We start from the raw sequence: 23,874 nt of genomic DNA on the forward strand, positions 1-23,874 counted from the left end.
CGAAATACCTACTCTGTAAGAACGTCAAAAGTCAAAAAATTAAACGCTGAATGCTGGTGCATTATTATTTTGGGTTTTAATTACTTTTAAGTTTTTCAAACACATACATGGAATCTTTAATGAGTATTTCACTTCTGTGTTAAGAAATATGTGATATCTTTGAGTCTGTTCATATTGTATTTATTAGGAGTTATCATTACGTTCAGCAGCATGTGCAATTTTCATTGCTCTTAAAGTACTTGAGAGGGGCAAACAGGAAATCTGTTGTGAGACTTTCACCTTAAGAAAGTGTGCCTTGCATATGTATATTTGTAAAAAGCAATAAATATAATGTATGTGTCAAATTACGAATTAAATGTTAAGGGTCTTACTTCCCCCCCCCTCCCCCAGCGCATTTTCTCTTGACAGCTTTCAGGTATTCTTCAAGAACTTGCAATCACCCCTGAAACCTGTCTAGGGCTTTTCTATAACGATACGACAGCTAAAAAGGCTTTAATATAATCTTTTCCAAGAAAAAAATCACGGGAAGGTCTTTTTTACAAAAATAAAGAAAATTCACAAAAATATTTTGCTTTTTCACAAAAATAACGAAATTTCACAAAAATATTTTGCCTTTTCACAAAATGGGGACCCAAAAAATAAAACCTGGATCGACCCCTGATATATATATATATATATATATTCAAATGTTTTTTTGTAAAAGAAATGTTAAACCCCCTCTCCCAATATATATATATATATATATATATATAAAAAATATTTATATTATTGAGTGATACAGCCAAGATTGAACTCTGGCTCCATCAACCGCTTTATTCAAGGACTCAGGAGTTAGAAATTGCTTTCTCTCTTTCAAAATTTAAATTTATATAGAAATAAACAAACTTGCGAGAAATAGTATGATATAGCAAATTTGTTCGAAATAGGATTTTAGTAACAATAACAGATCAAAAGCAATAATAACAAAACACTAGTTTAAATATCTTGAAGAAAAAAGATTTTAGTTATTTTCCTTCAATTTGCCTCTCATTCTAATCATGTATGCTAAATGATAATGCTTTAATATGCAACTAATTTTCTACAGCTATCCCCATTTTCCTAATCTTTTTTTATGACTGAAATTTGAGAATTAAATGTTATTTTTTAAGAACAATATGTGCTATCTATTATATTAATTACTACCCAATCATTTCAAGCCTAATTAATAAGGAAAAACGTATTATGTTTGAAACTGGTTAATTCGCCATTTTTTGTTGAATTTTGGAATGTCATGGACTCAAAGGGCACTCATGATCTCATCTCATTTCTGCTTGATTTTAAGAACTCTTTTTTTCTTGGGGGGGGGGGGGGGTTCTCCATTTTCCTCTTGGATCACTATGATGTGGAATTTTAAAATTTTATTCACTGATAATGGGACATCCCAGTTGATTGGGCCTCTCCCTGCTTTTTGGAAACTGATGCACTTGTGCATGTGTATATATATAATATGTGTATCATATACTTTGCCCCCCCCCCCCCCCCCGGAAAACTTTAAAATGGTATACGCAAAGCTATCTAGTTATTTTCCCGATAAGTCCTTTTTTTTGAGAGAGAGTCCTTAAAAAGTCCTTAATTTTTACTTTTAAAAATGAGTATGAACCCTGTATTTGCTCTCTTTAACAGTGAAATTAAAAGTTCCTACTGTGACTCCAAAATCTATGGTATCCTGCACAAAATCTGCATCAAAAGGAATGTTATTTAATCTTCGCTTAGAATTCAATAGATACATTGTGACAAGTTTTCAAACCTAATAAAAAGCTTCAGCTGAAAATCAAAAATAGGAGCAGTGTGTATTGGAGGATAAATTTCAAAACTTAACCCTTATGAAAATGTGCTGCAATTATATTTTAAGTTAGAAATGCTGGGCGGAATAAAATATCAACTTTTTTTATTAGGTGCTTTTCCTTTCAACAATGTATGAGTATTAATAAAATATTCTGATAAAAAATAAAACTATGTTTTAATCATGAAAATATCAGCAAGAATCTTACATTATATTCGCATATTAATGTATTTTGTTCTTTGAAAAAAACAGAAAAATCCTCATTCTATCAAATGTAAAATAATGCAGAATTTTGCCATTTTTCATTTTGTGTATTTTCATTCTTGGTCAAGTCTCAGTTTAAACAGAACTTTATATCCCATCCCTTGGGTCAACGAAAAAATATATTGTACTATTTTTTGAAAAAAAAGAAAGGGGAAAAATTTTGCCGGTTATGATAAGTAACACGAAAGGCCTATTTATTTGTGTTAGGTTGTGTAGGTACACTCCCAGACAGGGCCGATTCTAGCAGCACGTGGGCGGCCAAGAGCAAGGGGCGGCCGCTGGCCACATATAGTTAGCTCTATGAATTAAGCAAATTTCTCAAGAATTTTTAATAATGCAACTTGTAAGAAGTCAAATAAATATGTGTGATTTTTAAATGTTTTTTTGAAAAATCAAAGTAATTTCCGATTTTCCGACAGCATAGTATAGTTTAAGAAAAACAGAAAGTGAGTGCACAAGTGTGCTAAAATATTACCCTCCCCACTCTCTTTTCCTTGCTACCTAACACAACTAAAGATTAATTAAATTTGTTTATCATGCGTCAATTTTGAAAATTTTATGGGGGAGATAGCCCCCTCCCCTCTTGTCCTTTCTCTGATATCCCCGAAGACAGACTAAAATGCATTTTTATGACTAGTCATCATTTTTGGAATGTACTATTTTCTTCAAAGATACCTAAAACATATCTTGCTAGAATAAACTTTTCTTACTTTTTATAAATTCATCCTTCTGTTTTTTTCCCCCTTCAAACTTGATACAGAAACCTGAAGGAAGATGGATAAGGTTAAATATTAGTCAAAAATTGCAAAATGCTCTAGGGGGGGGGGGGCACATTTGGTTATTGCAAGCGGGCGTCCGGCACCATCAGGATCGGCCCTGCCAGAAACATTTTGGTAGTCGCTCGAGTACTTCTCATTAGTTGATTTGGGGACAAAGGAAAAAAAGAACATCTTATACAAGTTATTACTATTTTTTAAATGTTCTTAAAAACTTTTTAAAATTGCACAAAATACTAAAAAGTTTTTTTTTTTAATGTAAAATGGTTTTTTAGCTTAAATATGAGAGCTTCCTTTTTTTTCTATTGATAATCCTACCAAGAAAGAAGTTTGTTTTTATTTTTCATGTTTTAAATTGTTTAAAAGGGAAGTGGTGTGTAACAAATCCTGTTAAAAAAATTAATTTATGTGTGCATAAGCCGAATAAAATGTAAACTTATAATTTTAAGAGTCATTTTTCAAAAAAAAATTTATTTCAATATTTTTCTCCTTTCTTTGTAACTTGAAGTAATTTCAACTTCATTGTATTCATTGAACCTTTGAACATAAATTGAATGGTTCAACGCCTTTGATTTTGTCCATACTTTTTATTCAGAAGACATCCAAATGCTGCTGATTCATCTGACACTCCGACATGCAGGTGTCCCTTGGAGGCAAAAAAGTAAATATATTTCTGATATTTGCAATCCATTATTGTTTAAAACAATGTTTTTTAAATCTTTTTTTTTTTTTTTTTTTTTTGTATGTGTGTTTTGACAACACACAGAAAAATGAATAAATAAATAAATAAATTTATAAATAAATAATAATAATTTCAAGACTATATTTTAAAAGTCAGATTTAATGTGACCTTTCAAGTGAGTTGGCTTAATACAGCTTTTATTTATAGGCTGACTGTCATGAAGGATGGAGACAATAAAGGCAGACATTTCTATGCATGTCCAAAGCCAAGAGGGCAAGGTTGTGGCTTTTTTCAATGGGCTGATGAGAATGCCAATTCATCATCTTTTGGTCAACCATCTACTAGCAGTAATATATTTTCACATATTTGATAATTTTTTTAGAGCCTATCAGTAATAACTAATGCCTTAATGTAATTTAAATTGAGCATTGATAAGAATGTAATTGACAGTAAAAGAAAATAGTGCACATTTCTAAAGCGACTTTATTTGAGCTATTTTGCTTTCGTTATGCAAGTTCGTAACATATACACTACATAAATAAAATCCCATTTAAGTTTATATATACATTCAAGTCCATTTTTAAAGATTTAAAAATTCTATCATATTTTTGCTGTTTTGAAGTGAACTTGATATTTTTTGCTTTCTTTTTCTAAGTGGTAAAATATATTATTGTGAGATGAAGCTGTTTTGCCAAAGTGACCAGATTGTTCAATATGTTTATTTAGTTGTAGAATAACTTTTTGCACAAGTTATTATTATTTTTTTTTTTTACCTATTAAATTAGGAGAACATATGACAGAGTACATAGACAGCTAATAAATCTGCATCAGGGTTTCCACTACGGTCGCATTTCTCGCAAAATGCGAAAATACTATCTAAATTACAAAAATGAAGCGAATCATTTTCGCTTTTTTGCTCAAATGAAAAAGGCAAAGAAAAAAAAAATGAACGATCAAAAGAGCTCTTGTGATACTCAGCTTAATCTTTTCAGAAATCTTAGTAAAGATGCTTAAATTACTATTAAATACAACAATACTTAGTCTCAGTGAGCATAATGTCCCTCCAAACCATGCATCACTGGGGGGAGGGACTTGTATTTTCTAAGGGGTAAGCAAAATTCTAAATGTTTTTCATTTCAAATTAAATTTAAAATTTGGAGCTTAGTTTTCAACTGAAAATGAAATGATTTGAGGCATTTTTAGAAAGAAATACCTTCTCCTAATTAGCATATGGGGAAGATATTCATTAACTTTGGACACTTAAGCATTTTGCTACAGCTTTTTTCCTAATTTCAGCTTTTTTGCTAAAAAAAAACTTTTGAACTCGGCTTAAACCTGATCTGCATAACCTGTGAAAGGGAAATTTTAAGTTCTTGAAGAAAGGATAGATTTTTTTTTTCTTATTTCAGTAAGAATAATTTTACAATATTTCTATCTCTGGTAAGCAATATCACTTTTTAAAATTTTTTTATAAATTTAACATTTTATATCATGAATTCAGCGAAATCCCGTCATTTTAATGATGCTTTCAGAAATCTTACTCTTTGACATCTTATATTCGGATATAAAAATTCTCATTCATAATTGATGAGTAAAACAGGTTTATATAGGTCTGGGGAAAATTGAATCCTTTTAGAATATCCTGCATATGCCAGTTAATATCTGTCTATGTATATTTATTTGCATTTTTCATTTATTTAAAAAAAATGGGTTTTCTCTGGTTGACAGCTAACATTAAATTTTTATCAGGGGTGCAAATGGACTCAAGTAAAATTTTCTGAAGACTGTGAAATTTTCGGAAACTATGAGAAAGCTTGACACTCCCACCTATTCCCCCGCAAAAACTCTTCAAATATGTATACAAAATCATTGAAATCATAGGGAAAACATTTTAAAAGTTTTATTTTGATTTTGTTTCAGTTTTAGAATGTGTTGTCAGCCCAAAATTTTTGGAAACAGCAACCCAAAATTTTCTGAAATTTCAAAACCATTGCTTCGGTCACTTGTCTGGTCAGTGCTAATTCTATATTAGCTACCAATTAGTTTGTTGGCACTCTCGGCTTCCTTAGGAAGTTTTCCATCTCCAGCTCAGTAACTTCCTAAGTCGGGCTGATGCGTGCTAATAAGCACGAAACTGTAGCCCTCGGCTGGAATTGACTGAACTGGCGGTGTATTTCAAGTATTTCTGCCTTAGCCCTTGCTATAGGGCGGTAAATTACTGAATATGACATGAATAACTTTAGAATTTGTGCTTTCATGGAAAAGTTTGTCTTCTGTGCGCAAGAGAAACCACATGTTTCACTAAGTGCACCAAGACTATTTTCAAGGAGGGGATTTCTGGAAATTCCAACCGGAATCCTGCCTTAATGTTTAGCCTCTGTAATTAATGCTTAAACCTCTTATATCTGTTTTGACATGCTGAATTCTGGAGCTTTTCTTCAGAAAACTGTTTTAATTTTGATAAAAATCCTTCATATACATTTTCCACTGACATTAAAGTTAGGGTTCTGTTTATATTCATCTGAAAAAAAAGGAACATTTTCACCAATGTTATGAATATCAATATTTTCAGTGGCAGTCCTGCTGCTTTTTACAGTCACTATTCACTTTAAAACACTTTATTACTATTTGTTCATTTATTTTATGTAAAATATAAAAAAATTATATTCACTTTTTGTTTGTATTAAGTGGATGAAAGAAAGCTAATGAAAATAATATTTAGAGTTTAGAAAAAAAAAAAAAACAAAAACACGCCATATTTATTCTAGAAATTAAAATATATTTGTAAAAATTACTATATATTTTTCAATAAAAGTTTATTTTGCAGTGAATGGTGGTGCTAATGGATCACGCAGAAGACCGTCTGATTCAAATACTGCCGGGCCTAGTAGTAAAAGAAAATGTGGAATTTGTAGTCAAACAGGTATGTTTGAACTCTTGTATTTGTTGTTGAAGTTTTATTTATTTTTAATGCAAAATAAAATAAATACTATGAGCTCGATTGCCCAAATGACAGGTCTGCCCCCGCTTCCACGTTGAACTGAATAGCCCTTGGCAGGTGGAAAACGAAGTGTAATGCCGTATTTCCCACTTTGAGCTTGGTTATAACATTTCCTTTGAAAACGCACACTCAAAATTTTCATTGCTTTCAAAGGGCCGGGAATTACAAATGGTTATTTCATTTTAGTGCTCTTGAATGTATTTTTTTTTCCTTCAGAGAGTAGAGGTTTTTGAAATTCATTAATGTTTTTTTTTGGGGGGGGGGGGGGAGAAGATATAGTACCTCTTTAGCTTGCTTTTTTAATAGACATCCTTTACCACTTCAAATGAACACAATATAGTAAAAATAGTATTTTTAGTTGTTTAATTTTAAAGTGTTTTTATTATGCCAGAGAAATTCATTAAAAATAATATTAAAACTGAAAAAGCAAAGTTTAAGCAATAATGCATAAAATAATTTTAAAATCTGATGAAAAATTTTAGTGGGTTATTTGCTTTTGTTTCTTACCTGAAGTGAAAGTCAGCAGACAACTTACAATAGCTCAAAACGGTCAAACAGATTATCTTATTTTGAACATATGAGGAGAATTTGAATGCAACACTTTTTAAATTGTCGCAATCTGTATTGTTTAATATTAATTAATATGAAAGCTAGTTTTTTTTTATATATATATAAAGGCTGCACAAGAAACTCACAGAGGCTAAATGCTCCCCACCTCTGTCCTACATTAATCCGTACAAAACTGACAGATTTTCCCAAAACAAACTAACTTCATCAACAGGGTTCATACACTCCTTCAAAACTCCTTCATTTAGGAAATTTTTTGAAGGGCCCTTCAAACTCCTTCATTTTGGTTTTAACTCCTTCTTTTTTAATTCAAGACTACATAATCTTCCTCTATGACAGTAACTTAAAATACTTCAAACGACAACTTAACTTCGTCACAAGGGTGATTTTAATGTAGTAATTTCGTATATTTATATTTTTTATAAACATGTGATTTACAAATTGATCAAAGAAGTCATAAAAGTTTAAGGTGAAAATATTGTTAGATGACTAAGACATTTCATAAAAGAAGTAAAACATGGCTTAAATGGTGCTTGGCTATTTTTTCAAGTTTTATGATTATTGTGTTTCCTTTCACCACACTCTCAGTAGCAAAAGTCAGGTTGTCTAATTATTATTTAAATATTTAAAAATACATAAGTCATGTACTATATTAAGTGATTGTGTTTAAAAAAAAATTGTTTAGTAAATCTCAGTTACAATATCGTAAAAAGGTGCATCCACAAGTGATGTCATACATTGAGGGGGGAGACAGGTTCATGAAATTGTGACAAGGGGGAAGGACAGAGGGGGAAAAAGTGACATCACAGTTATTGTAACAATATATTTATAAAAATTATGACATGTGACAAGAGGAGGAGTAAGGTGAAGTGTGACAAAGGGGGAAAGGGATCAAATATGTTGAAAAAAGTGTGACATCATTTATAATGACAGCCATTAGTACTCCATTGCGTACAAACCCTGATCAAGCAAATCTTAGGATTTTAAAAAATGTTCAGGAAAATAATTTTTTGACTTTTTTTTTTTTGCTTTCAAAACAAACCTTTTTTTTTTCCATATTTTGTGTGTAGAAACATATGTACCAAAGAAACAAAAATCATTCACCCTCCAAACTCTATATCCTACACTTCTTGTACTGCAACCATGCAAATTACAAATAATTAATTTTAGGAAGTTCTTGTTTACATAATTGCTTTTCTGAAGCAAAATAATGACTTAATTAAAAATTAATTTGTTTCAAGAAATGAAGGATTAAGTGTTAAAGGCTTCAATGTATTTTTATTCTGATATCTTAATTTAGTTGAAAAATATGTTCATTGCATTTAAAATTATATTTATTATTTTTCAGGGCATAATAGAAAGAAATGTCCTCAAAACAGATGATGATTGCCCAAGATTTGATAATCGTATTTGACAAAAAATTCTATTTGTATATATGTAAAAATTTATTGATAAACATTTTTATTTTATATTACTCTTGTATTATGTATTATTTAAGTGTTTCCTATCTTGCTATAAAATCCTATAAATTTAAAACTGTATTTGGGATTAGTTATTATTGCTAATAGTGAAGTATTGCAAGAAATTCAAAACTGACGTTGTTCCAGTAATCAGAGCTTACTATGTATAGGTTTGGTTTATCAAATCTTAATTTTTATCACGAAAAATGAAGCTCTGAATTTACAAAATTCTTTTTACTTCTGTCATGAGGTACACATCCTCAGACTTGTATAATAATTTTAACTGAAAGACCAATTACCAATTTCGAAAGGAAAAGTCTATGAAGTAACCTGTATGGCTAACTGAAAATAATACTTCAAGGAGTTATGAACCATAAGAATTAAAGGGCATCCTTGATCCAAATTTGAGAGGATAATATTTATTAAACTGTTCTTCATTTAAACCCACAAATGTTAGATTGCCAGGATTTTTTTTTTTTTTTTTCAAATAAAAAATGACTTGATTTTTCAAACAGTGAGGAAATACTGAATAACATTTGGTTCATTTTGGTCCAATAACTTTTGACTATTTCTGATAACTACAAGTATGTATATGCCGTGAAGCTGCAAAAGCTTCTCACATTATCTTGGTGGAACGCATCTTTTTTTATTAATCAATTCCATAATAAATGGATCATTTAGTTTGTCCCATTCATGATAGTACACTTTAGAATTACTACAGGTCACACTTCGGAACTAAGTCAACAGTACTGATCGTTGGGTTAACCGGCAGAAGTTTGGGTAGGAAAAACTATTCCTTTGAAATTAAATCCTTCATTTTTCATGAATATTGGCTTACGAAGTGCTTTCAGTCGGTTCATGTTTTCACACCACGATCTCTTGAGTTGAACATTGTACAGAAGCAAGCCTATATGTATCAGCTTCATAAAGACAGCTGTCAAAATGTTTTGATTATGCGGCTTATGTGTGAACTTGACTATCAAAAAATATAATCAAGTCCTCCGATGGCTAAAACCGAAATTATTTTCCGAATAATCCATAAGAATATGAATTTTTTAAAGGGAGACTTTGCATCAGCTAATGAAAACAAATTCGAAAGGCATTAGTCCTGGATCACCGTTATGATGATGTTGGTGGTTATTTAAATTTGTGGCTCTCGACCTTTTCACTTCTAAGGACTACTTGCTACCCTCCCAAATCTGAAGCGGATCACATGCAATAGAAATAATATTTTCACAACAGTTATATTAGATGAAGTGAGATGAATCTAAAAGTTTTCTTTAATAAATTTAATTACCAACTATAAAAGTGATCTAGATTAATCTAGATCACTGTTCGCAGACCACAGGTTGAGAATTAGAATTAAATTAATTTCAATGTTGCTCTTTCAATAAGAATTTCTTACATATCGCAATATTGAATTAAAATTGAAAATGTTAAGCCATAATCAGCTTAAATCAAAATACATTAAGAATTTAGAATTTTGAAGATTAGGATTTTGAGGGGATCAGCTATCATTTAGTTATTTTAATCTTCAATAACTAATTTATAAGTGTTTCAGGCATGACATTCTCTCTTAGATCTGCAATTTTCTTCTTTTTTTTGCAGATTTTTTTTTTTGTGAAATTACTAATTTTGTTCTTTAGGAGGCTAGTGTTAAGAGAGGATATCTAATTAATAAATTTATCAAAAGAGATATTATGAAAAAAAAAAGAAAGAAATATGGTGTAGAGATGTGCTCTGTGAGTTGATCACTTTTTGCATTGTGTTCCAACAGCTCTTAAAAAAATTTTCTGAACAATTTTTTCATTGCCATTTGCATACTTTTTCCGCTTTAAAAAAATGCATTAACATCACATCTTATTTCTTGATATTTTTTAGCTGGTATGCTTATAATTGCAACTTCCTCTTTATTTAACACTCAAAAATGTTTATACTACTTTTAAAAAAATATTCTTGAGGAATGGGGTGGCAGAGTTGAAATGCAAGTATGTGGGCTTTGATAATAAATATTAGATAAGTTTAGTACAATATCCGTTTCAAATCAAATAATAGGGAAGTTTTCGATTTTTCAATTTTATTTTTATATGATAGAGTAACATGTATGAACATCATAGGTGAAATTTTTTTTGTGATACAATAAGAAGTTTTTTTTTTAAGCGCTTGTGACATCAAATGGCACAGGAAGTGACATGCGCTCTTCCGATACAGGAGAAGCCGAAGGGCATGACGAAACGTAAAAGGCTTATCTCCTCGCATTTTTTGGAACATTAAATCTCTCATCCTCTTGGAAATATTCGAATATCATCATCGATGTTACTTGATGAAGATTATTTAGATTGTGCTTTAACGAATCCGGCCTCCCAAGTGTGTTCAAAAGGATTATTGAATATCTAAAAAATAAAAATATCAGCATGCTCAAAATGTCCGTACGAAAACAAGGGATCTTCGGCGGAAGGCTGCCCATTAGTGCCCTGTGACGTAAGCTCGTGACTTTTCAGAAGAGCGCACTTTTGCGTGTGAATTTTTAAAATTTCATTAAAAATCAATCACGGTGTTTTAAAACTCGGCAATGGTGAATTTTTTTAGTTTTGAGGGACAATTAACAATATCCAATAATCAAAATATGAACATTTAATAGGTTGCAACTTCCCTATTGTTGTGAGTCTGAAGAACTTCATGCACAGGAAACCTTTTTGGAAATCGAAGAAGTAAAAAAAATTTAACAAACAATTTTCAGTTTTTTTAAAGAAAAATTAAAGTAAATGTGCATTATGAGCAGTAAGTAGAATTTATAAAAATGTGACATAACTGAATAAAATATGAAAATCAAAGTTTCATTTGTATCATCTCTTTGTCACGGTATTGTAGATTGCTAAAAGTAGTGAAGGATTGTCATAAATCACACAAAAAGTACAATAATTCAATAGGTTCAAATTTTTCTTTTAACCTTAGGCCTACACTTATAAAGATGAACCTCACCGATGTATAATTTATTTATTTTTAATTTTCTAAATAACATTTGAAACTATGAAAGAGAAGAAAAATACAGTGAAACTTCTCTGGAGCGACCACTCTCTGTTCCTGAAAAAAGTGGTTGTTAATGGAGGTTGGTCGCTCTTGGAGGTCATTTTCGGACATGCAAATATAGCACCATAGTTATTATTTACCTTCTTCTTGCAGTGTATTAACCAAGAACATTTTCATTATTTAAATAAAGAAACTTTTTTTTTATTTTAAATGTAAAATATACTTTTGACATGATTTTTCTATTTAAAAACTAATAGCTTTAAAACTCGCCTTTACATGTATAGCCTGGAGCAAAGGAGAGTCAAAGGGGACATGATTCAGTTATTTAAATTTATCAAAATGAAAGATGTAAATGGATTAAATTTTTGCGGGGAAAGCAGGACAAGGGGTCATTGTTTTAAGCTATTTAAATCTCAGGCTAACTTGGAAATCAGGAAAAACTACTACTTTAGCAGGGTCGTGGGCACTTGGAATAACTTACCGGAAGAGGCGGTAATGAGCAAGGGAGTGGATGGCTTTAAGAGGGCCTTTGATCTTCATTGGGGATTAATTAATTGACTAGGACCAGCCTAGCTGGGCCCAGAGCCTGTTGCTGGTCGTCACATTTGTATTTGTATATTTGCCTTAGATTCTTTGTTTTTCCCAAAACAACTTTAGTTTCTAGTTTATTTCTGCACTGCAAAAATAAATTAATGATGTGTCCTTATTATTAGTGCAAGATAAGATTATCTATTTTTGTTAGAGTTTAATGTTCTGACAGCTTTTTTTTTTACTGCTAATTTCCTTTCTAATTTTCTTTTCTTGTGTAAGTTCAAGACTTTAGCACTTTTCTCGAGCGTGAGATAGCTCGTTTTCTCGAAATTCTGACTGCGACGTATGGTATGGTGATGAAAAGCAGAATGCAAATTCACTGAAACCAACTCTTGAGCTTTCAAAGGCACTAAAAATAGATTTTGTCCACTCTGAATGCTCCCTTCTAACCCCCCTCTCCCGTAAGCAACCAAGAAATAACCTTCTAACAAAGTTCTATTCTTATCAACCTCCCTCAATGAAAGGTACACACTTGACTTGCCTTGAGATTTGAATGTGCCACCTTAGCTTCCCTAGGGTCAGAAAAACGCCTTCCTTTTTGTGACTGCAGATAGAGCAAAAAAGGAACACTTTTTGGACCCACTGGAGAATAGATTTTTATCCCTTATTCTCATTTCTTTCCACCTTTGTTAATATGAGAAAACTGTTCTGTGTCCATATGAACTTTATTTTCTATTGTCTCTCTCTTTTTGAGTTTTCTTTAACAAAAATTCCAGTATTTTTTTAATTTTGAGGTTTACGATTTGCTGGTCATTGTGAGAGGTTTCAATGGTGTTTCCCAGAGGTATTTTTACATTAGTCATATACGGGGGAAATTCGGTGCCTCAGAAAAGTGGTCGTTAATGGAGGTGGTCGCTATATAGAGGTGATTGTTCATAGAAGTTTCACTGTACAATCTAAAAATTGTTGTTGCTTTAAACAGAGCCGTAACATTGAATGTAACAGACCGCTCGTGTCTCGTGTCAACTTTGCAATCCATAGGTTTCACACTACTGTGTTAATAGTTGAAAAGAAAAATGACAAAAAATAAAATTGAAAAGGAATTAACTAGGGTGAAAAAAATCTACATTTGCAGATTTGTTGAAAAAACAAAAACATTAATGAGTTTATAAAAATGAAAGTTTAGCTCTATGTCAATTAAACGGAACAAAAAAACTAGAAAGCCGTTGTAGGCGAGACATTACGGAAATGAGTTTTGAACTGAACTTAATATCTGTAGGAGCTGATCAATTGCAAAAACTTGAAATTGCACCTCTTTGAAAGTGAAAAGAACAAATTTTGAAAAGATAACTACAAATTCAAGTGCTTTCTGGCTACTTAATATAAATTAGTTTAAAAAATTATTTCTTGTTTCGACTCCTTCTTTTTGAAAGTGCAATAAGGGATAAAATGTATTTTCAGTTTGGTTCGTCAGTTATGTAATTGGTCAGACTACCTGTTTGTAATTAAACAAAATTTTTCCGAAGAGTTCCTAAAATTTTGAAAAAGTCGACCGAGACCCCCGAGTTTTGTATTATGGAGAGCTAACTGGTAGTACAGTAAAACCTGTAAAGTTGACCACCTGTCTATGTTGACCACTTTTGTCAGGAACAGAATTAGCCCTATCTTATATAATGAAGGAAAACCTCTGTAACTTGACCACCTGCCTATCTTGACCACTAATGAACACCAAATTTGGTTTCGAGTATTGTAAAAAACCTTTTGTAAGTTGACCACTTGGTTTATTTTTTAAAATTTTATTTAGCAAATTATTTTTTTATAGCTTTACAAGAATATTTTTGGTACCAGACCAGCATTTTACCAACTAAATGAAACAGCAGCATAACTAAACCTCCTCTTGAGTTTGAGTAGATTAGATCATCATGGGATTTTAAATGTATATGCGCCCAATCCAAAGTTGCGGGTGTGACATTTACACTAACTAAATTAGTCATCAGCAAAAAAATTTTAGAGTATAGGTTTCAATTTCTATATTTTTCAATAAAGATCACTTGCAGGTACATTGATGCCAATTTGCAAGTTGATTGATATTTTATTTATTTTTTAAAAAATTAATTTCTACCCGTTGCGGGTGTGACATAAAAAGGACATGCATTTTCACCTTGCGATCAAAACACTCAAAACTCTGTGAATTATATCAACTGATCGAACTGGTTTTTTTTTATGTTAGACAGTAATACTTAACTAATTATTCTATACAAAAATTTAGATACTCACTCAATTAGTTTCACTGTAAAAAATATTCAAAGTTGCCGTTGCGGGTGTGACACCCCGTTGCGGGTGTGACTTGTGTGGCCAATAAAATAACAACATACACAAATAGTTAACAATCAGACATTTTATGATTAGCACAGTAATAAATAAGAGAAATTGCAAATAACTAAGGAAATTTTTTTACATAAATCTCATTTCCAATCTAGAATTGATGATTTCAAGGGGTGTTAGTTAGTTTTCTTATTACAACGTTCTGTTTCTCCCATGATATGTCTGACTGATTGGGCCAAATGTATACATCTTCTGAAGGTTTTTTTTCAAAGTATTCTACTTGTATGTCTTCTCCATCTATTTGCTTGATTTGACCATTTTTTTCCCTTTTTTTTTGAGGTAGAAAACAAAACTAATTCTACAAAATCTCCAATAGCATTTATATTACCAAGGGACATCGTTACCGACTGAGGCAGCAATGAAACTATCTTCAGTGCACTTTCTGTAGTTAGTGCCTGCCACTTGAATTGTACCCGTATCGATCGGTACAACATGGTGAACCGATTGTAAGTTTGGTACATCTTTGTACATGGCGGCAGCGTGCGTGAAGCATTTTTGCAACATCTTTTGTGATGTCGCTCTCCGCAGAATAAAGTACTCTGATTTTTTTAAGAGCCTTTTCTGCTCAAATGGAAAAATCCGATACAGAATTGACTGTTGCTCTACGCTGTAGAACGGCAAGTGAAACATTTTTTTTTTTTTTTGTTACCGCACCAACACCATCCACACCTCCTTATCTATGAGACCTTGCAAAGTATGATCAAGCAGTTTTAATGTTACAGTCTTTATGGTTGTATGACAACAGAAGATTGTACATGCATTACCAAAGGTTTGAGCTCTTCAAAAAATTCCCATCTACTCTGCTTCTACAGCTGGAGATGGTGTGGCCCCTTTTGTCGAAGATTTCTTTCTCTCTCTACACTTTCTCTGCCTCTCATTCTGGTTTTGCCTCAACATTTTCTTTTCTTTCATGGCCACAGATGTAATTTTTTAAAGTAGTTTCTTCGTAATTTCTATTCTTGCTTTGTTTCTTTCCCTTTCTTTTAGAAAATATTCCGAGTATTCAGCCGAGTTTACTTTCCATCTTTTTACAATGATTTCGGAATCTTTCAATGCTGTTCATTCTTCTGCAAAAAAAAAAAATGTTTAAAATGAATAAATATAGCACTACAAGTCCCAAAATATATTGTTGAACATGTTTTTTTTTTTTTTTTTTTGAAATTCTTTGAATTTTTTAACCCCAAATGAAATTAAAAACATTAAGTTTTGATTCATTTAAAACTTTAACTGACAGAATTTCATACAATTTTTTTTTAATAAATATTTTAATAAAAGTTTCATTACTATTTTTATTTCTTTATATTTATTTTGAATTTGAAGTAAAAAATAATCTATCCCTAATGTTACATTATTTGTTTTAAAAAGTAAAGGGAGAAAAAGTCAAATGCTGAAAGCAAAATTATACATTTTTATACATATTAAAAAAGATAAAATATTGTTTTGGTTTTTTAAAGTTTAAAAAAAATAAAATAAAATAAAATAAATCTTATCTTATTGAATAGTTGCCTTAATCATAAATCAAGAAGTACAAAAATGTTTCTTAGAAGAACCAATAATATAGAACACCAAACTAAATAAATCAACTGCACACACTCTAAAGATACTAATTTTAAATTAACTGGGGTCTAGACAAATAAGTCAAAGGCCAAAGGTTAGGTCAAAGGTTAAAACATTAGTGCTGTCATCTACATACATTCCAGAATTACATTTGTGTTTAATTTAAAAAGATGTTGCGGGTGTGACTTTAACTAAATGTCACACCCGCAACAGGAACATGTCACACCCGCAACGCTTAATAACTCCAATTAAAACATTAATTAATTTTTTTTCTGTTTGTTACTCAAAGTACTTTAGTAAGCTATTTTAGAATACAAAGTTTCAAAACTTTTAGGCAAATAAATTTTTCTGTGGAAATATAAATGCATTTTTTTGTTGCGGGTGTGACACAATAATTATGAATAATTAAATATGCTTACCTTTTGTAGTGAAGATTAGTAGACATTTCTCTTCAGGAAAAAACTGTTGCTAATGAATGTCAGATTATGTGTGGAACTTTATAGATTTCTAGAATTATTTGTTCCGCTGTAATAGACCATGCAACATAAGCAGTTTCGGTGCAGTCTAGTTCGCACTGATATAGTTCCACTTTAGTAATTAAAATAAGAATGTTAATGACATAAATGAAATTTTTTTTCAATAAAATATGAAATAGTATACTTTTAACAGTGTGTATGCAAAATTTCAACCATATTGAATGAAATTTGAATTTTCATCCTCATGTCCACTTTTTTTTGGATTGGGCGTATGAGAAAAAAAAATAAAGCGAAATATTTGTAATTTTTGATTAGCTATGAATTTTTAGGAACTATTAATATCAAATGAGTAACTTTTCATAAACAATAAGACTTTTTTTTTGATCAATTTACTGAACTTTTAAATTTGCATGACACATTATATGTCATTCTGGGAAAATAATCCCAAAAAATATTTGAATAACATTTTAAATTATTGTTTCAAAGCAACGCTAAACAATGAAAGTGAGTTGAACAGGAAGAATAAGTGTCAATTAGCCAAAAAATGAATACATGGTGCAAGAAATGACAAAAAAAAAAATCATTACCCCCTTTATAAGTTGACCACCAAAGTACTGCACCGCAAGTGGTCAACTTACACAGGTTTCACTGTATACAGTTTGAGCTATTGCAGCAAATGTGTCAAGTAGATTTAGTAAACTCTGCAGTATCAAGAAAACAAAAAACTTCTTACTAATCTGGCTGCTTTTCTTTGTGGGAAACTTTCTTAAATGTTTTTCAGAAAAACTTTTAGTGGAGTTCGCCTTGGTATCTGTAATAACTGAAATAAAGAAAACTGATAGTTATCTGTGAATTTGCATTCAATTGATTCATCATTTTCCATGCAATCAGTATTTTACTGCATTCTGATTAACCTGGTCAGTAGAGGCTAGATAAGTTCCTCACCATGATTCCAGATTGATTCCTTATCACCTAAATGTATGAATACTTGACTATGCAATTTCTTACCAAATTGAATCTATTTAATTTGGTATGGTATTTGGCATGCGAAACAGATTCAGGAATTAATAGATGGCACTGCATTTCGAACATGAGCAAGCTTACTTCTTATTCCCCTCTATATTTAGGAATTTCCAAGACTTATAGCCCCAACTCAAAAAAAAAGAAGAAAAAAAGTGCATCTTGCGATATTTGGCTTGTTTCTCCAAATTTGTTCATTCAAATTATTTTTTTATTCATCAATTTCAATGAAAGTAATGTAGAGAAAGTATTTTTGAGCATGAAAATGCAGCACTTTCATGTCACCACAATTGCATAAGTTTTCAATTTTTAAATTGATTTCGGAGTTTAGACATTTCAATTTAGTAATGTTCTGCAGGGGGAAAGCCTTCTCATCTTCCCTTAACACCCCTAAAATTTGATTTTTAAGGCAGAAGAAATATTTCAGGACAGTTCTCACGAAATGCCCACCTCCCTCTATTCTCTGAAGTCACTAAGAACTCCCTAAAATTACGTTTTTTTAAGGACTTCTAATTTTTATTTACTTGTAACTGTTTTTCGAGGGAGGGCTTTTTGAAACTTCCTTGATTTTGTCTTTGACTTCACACATCGGAGCTTCTAGCCTCTTCCAAGAAACAATCCTGGGTGCCCCCCTGAATGAATTTAGTTATCCGCAGTTACCTTCCCACCCTATTCCGCAGATAATCGGGAGTTTACTGTATAAAGTTAAAATGCATGTAAGTACCTTTATATGAGTTGTTATACTACTTTGTTTCTCCCATAGAACTTGAATAAAACACTGTGGGCAAGTAAAAAACAGTGTTGTTTAATGAATTCCAAAGTTCAATTAAACATCACTTATGAATGATAGATTTTTAAAGAATATACAGTCGGACCTCCATATATCAAAGTAGCAAATTGCCGGAAAAAATTTCGATTTATAGAAATTTCGATATATGGAAACGATCTTATTTTATCATCCTAAGTATCCTAAAACATTAAAATAAAAGCTAATTTTCGTGCATGAAACCCAATTTATAATTTATACGAGTATGGGATTAAATGAAAGTTGATGATTAAAAAATTAACAGAAATTACATTTTTACGCCAACCATACATCTTCATATTCTTCGGCAATTCAACTTGATCGCAACATTAGGGGATTTTCGTTTTGACAATGTGATCGAGAGAAAAGTAAAAAATCAATCTACTTAACTTGAATGATTTTTACTGAAGCTAAGAAGACTAGAAATGATAATCAACAAACAAAAGGGATAATTTGAAAATGATTTTACAGTGTTACTGGTTACAGCTGAGATTTGAAATAAACTTTAGGGAATTTAAGAACTTCATAACAGAACAATGACTTAACTACACACCCTTCAACCCCAGATTTCTTATGAGTTCCGTAGCAACCTTTAGTGAACGTAATTTTCTCCTCTAACCTTCATTTTTCATGAGACAAAACAGTCTAAAATGAAAAACAAAATCTATGAATGTCTCGAAATTTTTTTCGATATATAGAGATTTATTCGATATATAGAAACAATTTTTCTATATAATGAATGTAGAAATTTGCTGGGATTTCGATATACAGAAAATTTCGATGTGTGGAAGTTCGATATATGGAGGTTCGACTGTACATAAATTTAAGACATCAACGAGTAAGGTTTCTAAAAGTTTCATGAAAATCTGAGAAGTCAAGTTGAGAATTTTTTCGTTGATTTGACCAGCGCCAGATTTGGAAGTGTGGAGGCCCCAGGGCAACGAAGGAGGGGAGGCCCTTAATCAGGGTTCAAAAAGATTATCATATTTTCGAAAATATCCGATACTTAGATATACATCCGAATATTTCGATACATATATGTATATATCCAATATTTTCGACTCGTGAAAGTTAGGATATTTTGTAAAAATTTTATTGTGGAGGCCCAGGGGCAGTCGCCCTGCCCTTAATCCGGCCCTGGATTTGACACAGGATGACACAAATCCTTAATAAATAAGGCCTTTGATTAATTTTTAGGGCTTTTGACTACAAAATATGGCCTTTAGAGGGCCCGTGGGAACCCTTTGTCTACTATTATATAGACAGCTAAAAAAACTGAAAATTTTTTAATAAAATGTATTTTTCCATATAAAAAAATAAATATTGTTTAAAGACAACCTTCATAAAATTAATTATTATAAGCAAAGTTTAAGAATTCTTTGCACTAAAAGGCAAAATATTTGGTAATGTTTGAAATTTTTTCTTCAATTTCAATGATTATAAAATTATTAATCAGTTACCGCTTGCCTGAGAGAATAAGACAATAGAAAATTACTTGAATAAATCACAATTTTATGATATTTTTAAACATCTTGGGTTTGTAAGTAAGATAAATTCAAGATTCTTTATTTATGACATTATTACGATTATTAGTTATCAAACCATATGTTGGGACAGAAATTAACTATCCATTTATGCAGTACTGCAAATAAATATAAACCAGTAGCCATTTACTATACTTATTTCTTACTTTTGAATCAAATGAATATATTTTAATCAAATATTCATTAAATATCTAATTCTTAACAAAATTCCTATGAGTCTTTTTTATCAGGAAGTAACCCTCCCAGTTTCAGATCTAGGGGGAACATTAAAAAACACTATGTAAACAGGACACCTAAATTCAAAAAAAATATGTAAACTTCCCCAAAGCAGAATACTTTACGATGTTCTGCAACGTAAAATTATTTGACCAAAATTGTTCTGCAAGTACTTCAAGCATTGTGCTCGAAAAAACGTGACATTTACTGCAAATTGGTTGCCAAAAAGCAAAATCGTTTCATATCGGAGTTTTTTTTTTTTTTTTTTAACTGGACTGTGGCTATTTATTTCTGTGGAAATGAGATATTTCTGGAAACATTACTGCTTTCAACCAAATGACAAATGAAAGAGCACTGAATTTGTTGATGATAAAAACTACAAAATCAAGAAAACTTTAACTAGATGTTAAACTTAAACCGATTTGCGATTCCCCAAAAATAGTTTATATGCTTTCTAAAATGCATAGACAGAGCAAAGATACAAAATTTTATAAAAATCCGAACCCAGGGATGTCAAACCACATTTTTTAAATTAATTTTACATGCCATGAAGGAGCAATTAAAATAATTTTACTAAATAAGGAAATTACTGCAATAATAAATAAAATGAGTCGAGTTTGGGTTGCATGTAATAAAAGACTTCAAAACTTTTTAATAATTGAAATATTTTCTGGATGCAACGGGATTGAAATCTCAAACAAGACACGCAATTTCCAGGGATGGACGTGTTCAATGTTGGCATGTTTCCAAAACATACGTGTATGGCAGAAATTGCAGTGGATGAAGATCGATTGTGAAATTCCTACAAAGTACTTATCGACTGCCAAATTATTGTAATTTGCGAGAGTTTTAGATTTTCTTCTAATTTTAAGAAATCTGCAGGATTTCTGCAAAATTCAAGCTTGAGTTGGAAGATATTTGTAGAAAATCTTCAATTTCTAGATTTTCTGCGCTGCAGTTTCTGCAGATTTTCGACACCGCGGTTTCTGCGGATTTTCGGCTCCGCGGTTTCTCTACATTTTCTGCAGGAAATTTGTCAGTTTTCCTCTCACATTTGAACAGAATTGTTCTGCAGCTGTGGCATCTGTTCTGCGACATACGTCGCAAATTTAGTAGTATTCTGCTTTGGGGGTAAATTTAGATTGTTATTTTTGCCAGTTATTCAAATCCTAAGACATGTAAGTAATCTATTTCAATGCCAGTTCTTACTTTTTGCACATTCCAGAACCTCAAAAAACCCTTGAAGCACAAGTCAAATATCCGAGTTTTTACCCGTCGTATATTCCAGAACCTCAATGAATCTCACACATGTCAAATACGAAATACAAAAAAATTCAAAATATCAAAACATCTAAGATTAAATGCAGTTGTATATATATATATATATAATGCAAATCTACTATTAAGGAACCTGAAAAATTGAAATTTTCTCTTAATCACAGAATCTTAACATATTATAATTTCACCAAGAAAGAATTTTTTTTTCTCCAAAAGTAGATCAAATAATTATACTTATTACCTCATACTTCAGAAATAACAAAGATGTCTTATTACAAATTTTATTAAAACTTAATGATCCAGCAACAATGAACAAGGGATATGAAATTGAATAATATGGCATTTATTCTTCTTTAACCTCAATTTTGATTTTTTTCCCTGATTCAACATCTTCGGTGCTGTCATCAAATTTCCTTTTCTTTGACTTCTTTTCTGACTGAGGTGTTAGGAAAGAATCATCGGATGCATTATACTGGAACACCTTGCTTTTATTTTCATATTTCTCATGCCTAGCTTTTGCCTTGCCAGTTCCACTGATCCTGGTCGTCTTTCCCTCCTCCAGACGTTTCAATGCACGTTCAAGAGAAGCCCGATGATCCATACCAATGTCAATTTCTTCTTCACCGAATGCGTCCACTCTCGAAGCCAAAGCGGTCTTAGCCGCAAGCATGCGGGACATCTTTCCTTTCAATGCTGTGTTGCTCTGGCCGATGAGTTGCGCATGGTATATAAGACCATACTTTGGCGTATCATGTCTCGCCTTCAATGCTCGGAACAGTGCTTTCTCGGCTCCGAGAATCTGGACTGTTGAAGCAGGATGTTTAGCCAAATTCATGAGAGACCCAGCATGGGATATCAACCTCGCTCCGACCATTTCACCGACAAGGTATGTGACATTTGGAGCAATAGCCGCCATTCGGTTCTTCAAATAATCGTACAATTTCGCTCTGCACTCTTGCATCTGGAGAACTTCTTCACACAAACTTTTAATGTTGATTAAATCTTCCTCTAAAATCTCAGTTCCCATGGATATTTCGGCCATTTCTTTCACTTTCTGCTCGTCTTCTTCGCTGAGAAGATCTGAAAGGTCCACCTGTGAGGCATTCTCTCGGAAGCCCAGAGCGAGCACAGTCTTGATGTATAACTGATTGTCCGATATAATTTTTGACAGTTCAGGAAAATGCCATCCATACCACTCCTTGCAGCGCATGACGTAGTTGTTGAGTTCTTTATCCAAATCGTCCAGTGCAGAAACAGCCTCAATCACCATTTTGTCAATTTTATCGGGACTGAACTTAAACTTGTAACGCGACAGTCCATGAGCTACGCCAAGAGACATGGCAGTGAGTTCTTTTTGGGGTAATCCCTCGATCAAACTATCAAGATGTAAACGAATGCATCGCATCAATTCTTGAATGTTAGAATTGGATACACAGTTAATATTCAATTTAGAATTGATCGCGGTACCTAATTTGGCATCAGCTACTGCTAATTCTTCTTGTGGTTCATCAACAAATAGTTTTTTGAGAACTTTCTTTAACTTCTTACTCATTTTTCCTTTGAACGTTGCTGACGCCGATTCCAAGGCATCTTCCATACTCTGAAACTTTTCAAAATGTTTCAGCATTAAAAGCTTCTGACATTTCTCTGCTGATTCGAACTCTTTGTACAGATTTTCGGACTTTTTTAGCTTCTTTTCTTTCAAAAGTTTAAAAACGGCATAGCCGCCTGACGTTTCAAATAGAACCAACATAATTACTTATTATTGTAGCACGTATCCTCAAAAACGGCGTGGTTTACAAACGTAAAAAAACATGGAAACCGGGAAATATGAAGTTGAGTTGTCTTTGTTTACAGATTTGGTTCAAGTCAATAATTGCAGAGTTAAAAAACTACGGAGATAATGGTAATTTCGGTTAAGATTATTTTCCGAAGCACGAATTCAAACTGACGTTATGAAAATACACTTATATTTCAACATAATAAAATATGGAATGAAAATCGAAGAGTTTAAAATATAAAGAAGTGAATTTCACGATTGCTTACTGGACACAAACATCCCAAGCCTCTTCCAACTGTCACGTGATATTGCAACACTATGTTTTGCGGTAAATGATTTTTTTTTTCGCATGACGTCATGCGGGTATTAATCGCCGCTGAGGGCACTGTTAAGAGCACTGGCTTTGTACTTTGATTCAATGATCAATGTATTCCAGTAGTATTCCTTTTTTTTCTGTATGAAAAGTTATAAGGAGCATTTTAATTCTCTTTTACTCAATTAATACCTAACGTATTTAATGACAATATTTATTTTCCAAAAAATTACTATAAGTAGACTTGGCTGACCATTGCTCAACCCCTTGTATTTTGAAAAAAATCAATGAAAGAGAGACATTTTCACTAAATGTTTTTGACAAAAAGTCATCATTAATGTTTGTTGGTAATTCCAAAATGCCCGTA

General features: G+C 31.8%; 2 protein-coding genes across 2 annotated transcripts in view; one reads left to right on the top strand and one right to left on the bottom strand.

Moving 5' to 3' along the window:
• Positions 1-8,579, top strand: part of LOC129230713 (DNA topoisomerase 3-alpha-like) — a 94,417-nt gene extending 85,838 nt beyond the window's left edge. The window contains exons 26-29 of the mRNA XM_054865133.1: positions 3,458-3,523; positions 3,752-3,891; positions 6,372-6,467; positions 8,461-8,579. Coding sequence (XP_054721108.1) covers positions 3,458-3,523; positions 3,752-3,891; positions 6,372-6,467; positions 8,461-8,495 — 337 coding nt within the window. The 3' untranslated portion in view covers positions 8,496-8,579. The remainder of the gene's footprint in view (positions 1-3,457; positions 3,524-3,751; positions 3,892-6,371; positions 6,468-8,460) is intronic.
• Positions 8,580-21,618: 13,039 nt separating this feature from the next.
• On the bottom strand, positions 21,619-23,222 carry LOC129229700 (nucleolar protein 58-like). The gene has a single exon (XM_054864064.1). The coding sequence runs from the start codon at positions 23,165-23,167 to the stop codon at positions 21,758-21,760; it is 1,410 nt and encodes a 469-aa protein (XP_054720039.1). The 5' UTR covers positions 23,168-23,222; the 3' UTR covers positions 21,619-21,757.
• Positions 23,223-23,874: the final 652 nt, after the last annotated feature.

The sequence above is a fragment of the Uloborus diversus genome, chromosome 9 (genome assembly GCF_026930045.1).
Source record: "Uloborus diversus isolate 005 chromosome 9, Udiv.v.3.1, whole genome shotgun sequence".
NCBI lineage: Eukaryota > Metazoa > Arthropoda > Arachnida > Araneae > Uloboridae > Uloborus > Uloborus diversus.